Raw genomic sequence first — 10282 nt, 5'->3', positions numbered from 1 at the left:
TATGTTTTTTTTTTTATGGTAGTGGGTTTGATTTTTTTTTTTTTTTTTTTTTTTTTTTTTTTTTTCTCGATACCGGTGCCAAATCGATACTTATTTTTAAAAAATTTAAAAAAATAAATAAAAATTCCCCCAAAAATGATTGATTGGCCATTAGCACTGTAAACACATGATGTCTGTTTCATTCATACTGGACGCCAGAGGTCACCCTCGCACAGAAAAGTCAGTCACAGAAGTAGCGGAACACATGACCCTCCAGGAAATCCCTTATATGGACAAAGGCATCCTTATTATAGCTGTAACAGAGTAAACCGAATATAGAAAAGGTTTGAATGATAAAACAAAGACAAAAAACTCTCGACTGCGACAATATAGTTTATCTGTGTTATTCAAGCCATCTCTGGCATTTTCATAACAATTAAGTATATTTATAATCCATTGCTAATCGATGTATTCTTTTTAAAGTAGCATATGGAACATATTTTCTGCCTCATTCTGTGACAAGAAGCCTCATCAGATCACAAAAGGAAGCATTTGACTGGTGTTGTGGAGTAAAAAGGTTATAATGTTCTCTTTTGTTGGACAACAGGTTTAGAAATGTGAATATAAGGGAGGTTTAGCTTTAGGCATTTTAATGTAAGCATGTTTAGCTTAGCTAGCTAACGGTATCTACCTGCTGCCATCAGAGCAAGTGTAATTACTGCATTCCCGCGCTCCTCGGATGCTCTCGTTTCCCGAGTTGTGCTTTTAAGTCGGAATGTGAAAACAACATGGACTACAAGGATTTGTTGGATTTGTATTAGAGCTTTCCGACTTGAGTTCACGTGCGTTTTCGCAGTCAGGAAATTATTTTTCACGTGCGGTGCCGCGATGATGTTTCTTACGTCCGTTTCGGAGAACCAGAGGACAAATATTTCAATCGATCGCTCAGATTCAATCTGCGTTCGGATTCGGTTCTAGTACATACCGGTTACATAGGTACCGGTGCCGGGTTTCGGTACCCAACCCTACGTGGTAGTATTTGTCATTGTCGAATTTTTGCAAATATAAATGTCATCTTAAAATGAATTAATTAGTATATAAATGATTGCATTGCTGTATGATAGTAATTAAATAAAACTTTAATGATTATCACAAAGGAGAATGCAAAAATATATTTGATTACATTTAGAATAATAGTAATAATAAGGATTTAGGGCGTAAATGTGCTTAGTTTCATTAAAAAAGTCACATTGCAAAAACAAAAATTTAAAGATCGTAAAAAATTGCTGTCACTTCATGCATTTTATTTTATTTATTTTTTATAATAATGAGGATTTAGGGAGTAAGTGCACTGTCATGAATAAAATTTCACATTTAACAAAATCACAGTGATCCTACTATTGCTTTTACTTTTTTCATTTTGATAAGCTACCACTAAATATTCTAGAAACTTAATTTCCTGTAAAGTTGCTTTGCAACGATTTGTATCGTGAAGAGCGCTATACAAATAAACTTGAATTGAATTGAATTATGCACATTTTTTAAAAAACGATCATTTCATTTTTGACTTTATTTCATTGCTTTGTTTTTAATTTATTTATTTTTGTTCTGTATTTTATTATTTAATTTTATAATAATGAGAATTTACGGAGTAACTGCATTGTCATGAATAAAATTCCACTTTACAAAAAAATCTCAATGATCATACAATTGCTTTCACTTTTAAATTTTTTTTAATGCAATTTTTTTTTTTAATTTTTTTTATTGTGTATTTAATTTAATGAATTGATTTTTTTTATTTATCACCTGGCATATTGACAGTTTGCTCAGATGTAGTATCTGCTCTATAATCTGTGTGTGTGTGTGTGTGTGTGTGTGTGTGTGCGTGTCCTGCAGGTGCTGACCTCAGGCCTGTATTATTATTATATAACAGAACTGGCCTTCTACTGGTCGCTCATGTTCTCACAGTTCACAGACATCAAAAGAAAGGTGAGCGTTGATCGATCAAACGGCAACTGTTCATTCCTATTGTGTTTTGATCCATTATTTAATTCACTTCTCTCTCACTTCTCAACTTCCCGCCACATCAGACACATTCAAAGCAGTTGTTTATGAGGTCAAATTCCTGCTGTTTTACATATTTAACATAGCATTGTTCTCGACAGCAGCTCCGTCATGTGATACGGTTTAAAACAGGTCGGCGTGTTAGAGAAGGAAAAGGCCATAAACCACACAAGTAGAGCGTGGGATTGAATCAGCAGCTGTCAGACGCACATGGCTTTTCTGTCTGTTGTTTTTCCGTCAGTCTCTTGACGCCTCACTGTTTTCAGCCACTCGTAAAGACAATTAACGCCGGCGAGCGTCTTCAGGGTGCGGCTCGGCTATTTGTTTAAGACACGACCCGCGGCGGTGACCATTATGAGCCGAGAGATTTGTATAATAACTTGCAGCGAGTGAATCATAACAGAGAGATATTGTTCCTCTTTATTTGACTCGGCCGGAAACAACCCGGAGAACTCCGCTTCTGTCGAGCTGAAAGGAAAAGTTACAAATCTGACTTGTGTTTGTGCTTTTGTATTTAATTTGCATCATATTTTCATGTCGTGCTGCTATAGGTATTTCTTGTGTATTTGTGCAGGATTTCCTCATCATGTTCGTTCATCATCTGGCGACGGTCAGCCTGATCAGTTTCTCGTATGTAAATAACATGTTGCGTGTGGGGAGTCTGGTCATGTGTATTCACGACTCATCGGACTTCCTGCTGGAGGTAAGAGTGCCTGCGGTTCGATGCAACAGCGCTTTTTCTGTCATCTTATATTCATAAGCTAGCATTTAACTGAGGGGCCATGTGACATTTTATGCATAATTACCCGCATGACCTTTTTTTTCTCAATGATGCATGAATAATTGCTTTATAAATCAACATTTAACTAGACTTGGATGTAAAATTCCACCTAAAATTACTAGTATTTTGATATTTTATTCAGTGCATTTATAAAAACACTTATATTCAAAATTACCTGTATTATTTTTTTTATATTATTGTAATATTTGTGTGCGTGTGTGTGTATATTATTTTATTAGCATTTAAATGACAGCTGATGCAGTGTTATTTTAGCATCATTAATATGCTAATATAGTATTTATTAATATTTAGAATTTTCAAATTGTCCGTTGTCATTTTAATTTTAGTTGTAGTTTTAGTATATATACTATAGATTAATAGATTACTATATATCTATTTAGTTTTTATTCATTTTTTATTAATTAATTTTCATTTCAGTTTTTGCTTTAGTCAGTTTAATACTTCTATTTAAACTAAACAAAAATGAAAAATGTTGCCATGTCAACTTTCCTAAATAAAATAAGTTATATATTTTTTCATATTTTATTTAAGTTGACATTTATTTCAATTAACAAAATTAGTTTTGGTTTTTAATTATATTTTTATATATTTTTAGTTAATAAAAACTACACCGAGTGAATTTATAATTAGAAATCAAGAAAAAAAAACGTATTCCCAAGAAATTACCAGTATTTTATTTATATATATATTTTTTTTTTTTCAGATCTGCGTGATTTATATTAATAAACCGTGTTTAAATGAGTAAACGAGTAATTCTATCCTAGTGTATGTTTCCAAAGCAACATGATTTGTTTTTTAATGAATATTTTTCTGTTTCATTTTTTTATCTTGCAGGTTGCAAAGTTAGCAAACTACGCCAAATACCAGCGTTCATGTGACTTCTTGTTTGTGGTGTTCAGTATGATCTTCTTCGGGACGAGATTGATCATTTTCCCCTTCTGGTCAGTATCACATCCGTGTGTGTGCGTGCTCATTTCATAGGCCAATTAACTGTGTTTGAGAGCCGCTGATGGTCCCCTGCAGAGCGAAACCCGAGCAGCTGGATTCAGTGTCGAGGGTTTGGTGTCACGATGACAGAACCAGCGCTCGGTCCAGATCCTCTGACCTCCATCAGCAGGACGTCACGTGACCTCACATGGAGAAATCACTAGTATATGCCTTAGAGATGCTTTGTACTGTTTTATAATATGGTTAGTTCCAGTCCTTGATTGTTCTGTGTAGATTGTTCAGTGCGCGACACGCTTAGCAGCATAAACAATCAATCATATAGTCTCAACACAGTTCCATGTGTTACATACTTCAGCAAAATATACGGTTTATTATTTATGTAATGAATTATGAATGAAGGGTTTGCAGCGGTGACTCATTCACTATACAGCACGGCCTCTCCTACCTTATCTCGATCTATTATATTAAATATTGCATACTATTAATACTAAAATAAGTATTGAAAGTGTCGAGCATTTTGGAAAGAAACTTAAGTGTATTTTTAGGATTGTTACGATTTTTTTGCACTGTGACATTTTCAAGCCAATGTAATGGGGGAAAATGATCAAATATTATTTCAGTAGTTCATTATTTTAATATTTCAAAGTATTTATACATGATGGTAGTATTTGTCATTGCAAATTTAAATAAAAAGGATCTCAAATTAACTAATGATTAGTAAATATATAAATAATTGCATTGCTGTGTAATTATAATTAAATAAATGCCTGTTTGACTGTAATTAAAAGGACAATGGAGAATGCAAATATATGTATTTTTATATATTTATCATCATGAGGATTTAGAGAGGAAATGTGGTTAGTTGTCATGGAAGTGATTTCACGTTGCACTAAAACAAAATCCTAAAATGTCCTTCATTTATTTTATTTTATTTTAATGAGGATTTAGGGATGCTGTTTTAAAAGTGTTAAAAAACGATATAAAATCATCAACACATCAATAGCAGTATATATTTTATTCCTTTTTTCTATTAGGCCGTAAATAATGTTTACTATAATAAAGATATAATATCAACGATCATGAAAGCTGTATGTCTACAGCCACACTTTTAGAGTATGTTAATAATTCAAACATTAATTTTATTTTTCCATTACTTATTTTTTTATCAAAACATCAAATTAATGTTAATGTAAATAATGATTATTTCAATGTTTGTTATAATATGTTATCAAATTTGTTAAATTATTTTGGAAGATTCTAAGGAGCTATGTTTCTATTTATTTTATTTGTGTGTGTGTGTGTGTGTGTGTGTGTGTGTGTGAGAATTTTGGGATATCACAGAAAAAAATACTGGATGGAAACACCAAGATTAGCATAAAATCTTTAAATGTGCTTTAAAAAAAAAACATACGCATTCCATTAAGGTGTTTTTTTTTTATCTGATAATAATATATCCAATATTTTTATTATTGATACTTTTTGCACCAGTTTCCCAGGAAGTGACACTTTTGTTTCCTTAAATACGTGGGATAGATACAGTGCTTTATTCACAAAAGTGTTTGTGATATTTCAAGTTAAATTCGCAACTTTTAAGCTTTTTTTTTTTTTTTTATATGAAAAAAATCTAAAAATATTTATGATACACATCGTCAATATTACATACTTTCCATGAAAAATAATAAATGTTAGTAGTATACAAAATAGTCGATTTTTCTTCATGGGAATAGATTCAGAGAAATGTAGCATTGCATCAGTTGCTCAGCAGTGGATGCTCTGCAGTGAATGGGTGCCGTCAGAATGAGAGTCCAAACAGCTGATAAAAACATCACAATAATCCACACCCCTCCAGTCCATCAGTTAATGTCTTGTGAAGTGAAAAGCCGTTTGTAAGAAACAAATCCATCATTAAGACATGTTTAACTTCAAACCGTTGCTTCCCGCTAAAATACGAGTCCATAATCCACACAATAATGGAATTTTCCCCACATTTTAGATGAGATGAAGTGTTTTGGTTGTTGCAGGATTCTGAACACGACGCTCTTCGAGAGCTGGGAGATCATCGGGCCGTACCCGTCCTGGTGGCTCTTCAACTCTCTGCTGCTGGTGCTGCAGGTGCTGCACATGCTCTGGTCCTACTTCATCGCCCGCATCGCCTTCAAAGCCATCATGAGAGGAAAGGTCTGCACAAACCCGCCGCTCTGAGCCACATGTTCAGGAGGATCTCCTTAACGTTGTGTAGTTACACGCGTTTCCTCTCTTTTTCTCTTTCTCTCCCGCAGAACTGGTTTGTCTTTCCCCTCTCTAGCTGCTGGAAGGCTGTTCCCGTCTTTCAGCTTCTGTCCTGATAGAAATCTTTTGCTACTTCTGCTAAACTCACTCGCTTTAGGGTCTTTCACTCTCTCTCTCAGTCGCTTCGGCTGTAAGTCTGCTTTCTTTACTTGTTTTCCTGGTTCGTTTTGTAGTAGTTTTGTATCCCAGACTATGCATTTAACCTGAAATTGAATTCAACTGGATGTGTTTCAAAGGAATAGTTCACCCAAAAACGCAATTTAGCTGAACATTTCCTCACCCTCAGGTCATCCAAGACGTAGGTGAGTTTGTTTCTTCATCAGATTTGGAGAAATGTAGCATTGCGTCACTTACTCACCAATGAATCCTCTGCAGTGAATGGGTGCCGTCAGAATGAGAGTCCAAACAGCTGATAAAAACATCACAATAATCCACACCACTCCAGTCCATCAGTTAACATCTGGAGAAGACAAAAGCTGAAACAAATCCATCATTACGTCGCTTCTGGCCAAAATATGAGTCCATAATAACACTTCCTCCAGTGATGAAGTAATCTCGTCTGAATGAGGAGAGAAATCTGCTCAGATCAAGCACAGTTTACACGCCAAAACAGCTCTAAACTGTCAGAGGATTTTGTTGAGAGAGACAACAGGAGATGGACTTTTCCACTGGAGAAAGTCTTATCGTTGATTATGGATTCGAAGCAACAGTTTTGAAGTTTCCATCTTGATGGATTTGTTCCTTACAAACATGCAGCTTTTGGCTTCACAAGACGTTAACTGATGGACTGGAGCGGTGTGAATTACTGTGATGGTTTTTACCAGCTGTTTTGACTCTCATTCTGACGGCACCCATTCACTGCAGAGCATCCACTGCTGAGCAACTGATTCAATGCTACATTTCTCCAAATCTGATGAAGAAACAAACTCATCTAGGTCTTTGAGTGGAGGATTTTGCATTTAAAGCACCCAAGCGCCCTCTTGAGGAAGGCTGCCAACATTTCCCAGCCACAGTATTGAACCAAACCAGTACTTTAATTAAAAACCGACCACTGGATTGGTCTGCTTATAAAACAATTTAACAAGTTGAAGTTGATAAAATAATGAAACACTTTTTAAACATACTCACTACATCCAAACCATTAAATGTACTTCAGCTAATAACCCAAATGTGTCCAACCCAGGTGTCCAAAGACGACCGCAGCGACATTGAAAGCAGCTCGGAGGAAGAAACCGAAACGACACCCAAAGAGCGACTCAAGACGGCTTCATCCCGAGGAGAAAACGGCTCCAACGGCCATTTTGGCTCCAAAACCTGGAGCCAGAACCACAACAACTGGTGACGCTCCCTCCGTTTGGCCTTGCGCACAAAGAACTTGTGTCCTAGAAATATCGCAACGGGACTATTCCTCATCCCTGTACCTCACTCCAACAACAAAAACTCAAAAACACCAACGAAATCACCCTGTTGTGGGACTTTTGAGACTCGATGACGGAGTTTGGGACGTCATTCCGGTGATGATGGGACGGTAATGACAATATGGTCACTATGAGAAGCTTGTGCAAGAGAAAAACTATGAAATTAGTGATATTTGCATTCCCTCGTTTCGGGAGCGGAGAAGACGTTTCTTTTCCACACTTCGTTTTACTGAAGTCATGGAAGAAGACCCTCTTCAGATTTTAACGGTCAGATGTACTTGAGTTTCCATTTGCGGTTGCTTTACTTTTTGTTTTCGTTGTTTGTTTTGGTTACTGATGTGTTTGTAATTTGTTTCCTGTGCTGTTTTTCATTTTACTTTTTTATTTTTGGAAACCAAATAAGGTTATTAAAATGAAAGCTGGGCCTTTGTCCTGTAATGAGACGCTTTTTGATTAATAGGTGAGTTTTTTTTTTCGTTTTTTTACCTTCCACTGGAAATCAGGGTAGATATTAAATGAAATAAATATGTGAACAAATAAAATATGACATATGAAATAATAAGTTTAGGGTTCCCACGGTCATCCTAGAAATGTCTGGGGTTTAAAAGTGTGGTTTCCAGTCTTGTAGTCAATTTTGAAATCTTTAAAATGTAAATTTATATACTGCAGAAAAATGGGTGTTTTCTGATCCTAAAAAGCATTGAAAATGCGAAATGCAAATAATAATTAAATTAATGTTTATATAATATCTAGGTCCTGGAGCAAAACCAGTTGAGACCTACTGGTATGGTGAATAAAACTGTTCATTTAATAATACTTCTAAACTCTTATAGTGTTTATTAATATTTAGAATTTGCTTTTATTTTTAGTTATCTAGTCGTTTTGTTTTATATTTCCATTTAGTTTTAATTTATATTTAAGATGTAGTACTATTTTAGAACTTCAACCTAAACTGGTTTTCAGTTAGTTGATTCATTTAAGTTTTTCATGTAATATTTATGTTTTATTTCAGCTTTATTTTAATGAACAAAGAACAATTTTAATAGTTGTAGTTGTAGTTAATAATAACAACACTAGGATATAATAATTCAAATTCATATTCAGCTCTAAAATGTCATGTGTAATCTTTAAAACCATTTTCACACCTGGAAAAACATGGTAAAAATCATTTGTTAACAGGTGTGGGAACCCTGCAGATCTACAGGACGTGCACAAACACATGATAGTGGATCTTTATAAGGAACATTTAATATATTACAACACGTAAGATCTCATTGAACTCCACAAAAAGGCAAATAAAGCCTTTGAGGGTCATGAACGCAGGTGGGTTTCTGCTGGGCCACGTGTGACATGATCAGTGTCCGGTTAAGTGGTTATTTACAGCCTGTGTCTTCAGTCTTTAATGGTCTCTGAGGCCGCGCTCTCATTCTGCGCCTCCAGCTGTTTCTGTCTCTGCATGTACCGTTGAGCCCGCAGGACGCACAGGTATCCGCCGTACACCGTCAACAGCATCATGGAGCCCGAGAAGAGCTTATAACCCACATCAGCGATGCGCTTCCCGCTGAGCATGACAGATCTGTGAAAACATGCGAGGAACTCGGGTGAGTTGAATTAGGAGCATCTTCTTCTTGTACGATTTAATGGAGGTTAATTAGGAGCATCCTAGCAAATGCTGAACGTTCCCATATGGCTCCCATTTGGTTATTTTTGGGAACTAAATACGAATGTTGTGCGAACCTAAAAAGAACGTTTTGCATCTGTAAAGTTTCCTGGCCAACCAAAAAAACTGTTTTGGGAACCGAAAACTAACGTTTCTAGAGCGTTCTAGTAACCAAAAAACTTAGCAGGGATACACAATATGAGACCCTGGACCACAAAACCAGTCTTAAGTGTCAATTTTTCCAAATTGAGATTTCTACATCATCTCAAAGCTGAATAAATAAGCTTTCCATTGATATAAGGTTTGTTAGGACAATATTTAACTGAGATACAACTGTTTGAAAATCTGGAATCTGAGGGATTGAGAAAATCATCTTTAAAGTTGTCCAAATTAAGTTCTTAGCAATGCATATTACTAATCAAAAATTAAGTTTTGATATATTTACGGTAGGACATTTACCAAATGCTGAACGTTCCCATATGGCTCCCATTTGGTTATTTTTGGGAACTAAATACGAATGTTGTGCGAACCTAAAAAGAACGTTTTGCATCTGTAAAGTTTCCTGGCCAGCCAAAAAAACTGTTTTGGGAACCGAAAACTAACGTTTCTAGAGCGTTCTAGTAACCAAAAAACTTAGCAGGGATACACAATATGAGACCCTGGACCACAAAACCAGTCTTAAGTGTCAATTTTTCCAAATTGAGATTTATATATAATCTGAAAGCTGATTAATAGAATGAATGAATGATGAATAGCTGATGAAAGAATAAATAAGATTTCCATTGATGTATGGTTTGTTAGGATAGGACTATATTTGGCCGAGATACAACTATTTGAAAATCTGGAATCTGAGGGTGCAAAAAAATCTAAATACTGAGAAAATTGCCTTTAAGGTTGTCCAAATGAAGTTCTTAGCAATGCATATTACTAATCATAGAATTATGACTAATAGTAACATATTAACATAGTAACATATTACACAATTTACAGTAGGAAATTTACAAAATATATTAATGGAACATGATCTTTACTTAATATCCTAATGATTTTTGGCATAAAAGAAAAATCTATAATTGTGACCCATACAATGTATTGTTGGCTATTGCTACAAATATCCCCCAG

General features: G+C 35.1%; 2 protein-coding genes across 3 annotated transcripts in view; one reads left to right on the top strand and one right to left on the bottom strand.

Moving 5' to 3' along the window:
• The window catches only part of cers5 (ceramide synthase 5), a 22277-nt gene extending 14021 nt beyond the window's left edge, over window positions 1-8256 (top strand). Inside the window, exons 6-10 of the mRNA XM_016279806.1 lie at window positions 1876-1968; window positions 2618-2746; window positions 3680-3786; window positions 5815-5971; window positions 7266-8256. Of these exons, the coding sequence (XP_016135292.1) occupies window positions 1876-1968; window positions 2618-2746; window positions 3680-3786; window positions 5815-5971; window positions 7266-7424 (645 nt within the window). The 3' untranslated portion in view covers window positions 7425-8256. The remainder of the gene's footprint in view (window positions 1-1875; window positions 1969-2617; window positions 2747-3679; window positions 3787-5814; window positions 5972-7265) is intronic.
• Window positions 8257-8725: 469 nt separating this feature from the next.
• Window positions 8726-10282, bottom strand: part of LOC107591356 (cytochrome c oxidase assembly protein COX14 homolog) — a 2926-nt gene continuing 1369 nt past the window's right edge. Inside the window, exons 1-2 of one of the 2 annotated variants that reach the window (XM_016280503.1) lie at window positions 9238-9321; window positions 8726-9076 (exon numbers count right to left, since the gene is read on the bottom strand). In XM_016280503.1, the coding sequence (XP_016135989.1) occupies window positions 8893-9076; window positions 9238-9257 (204 nt within the window). In that variant the 5' untranslated portion in view covers window positions 9258-9321 and the 3' untranslated portion in view covers window positions 8726-8892. Of the gene's footprint in view, window positions 9077-9237; window positions 9322-10282 lie in introns of those variants that run through there. The other variant, XM_016280511.1, reaches the window with a different exon arrangement.

The sequence above is a fragment of the Sinocyclocheilus grahami genome, unplaced genomic scaffold, assembly GCF_001515645.1.
Source record: "Sinocyclocheilus grahami isolate Dianchi unplaced genomic scaffold, SAMN03320097.WGS_v1.1 scaffold8.1, whole genome shotgun sequence".
NCBI classification, from domain to species: domain Eukaryota; kingdom Metazoa; phylum Chordata; class Actinopteri; order Cypriniformes; family Cyprinidae; genus Sinocyclocheilus; species Sinocyclocheilus grahami.
Note: the sequence above shows the minus strand (reverse complement) of the source record. Positions and strands in the feature narration are given on the sequence as shown.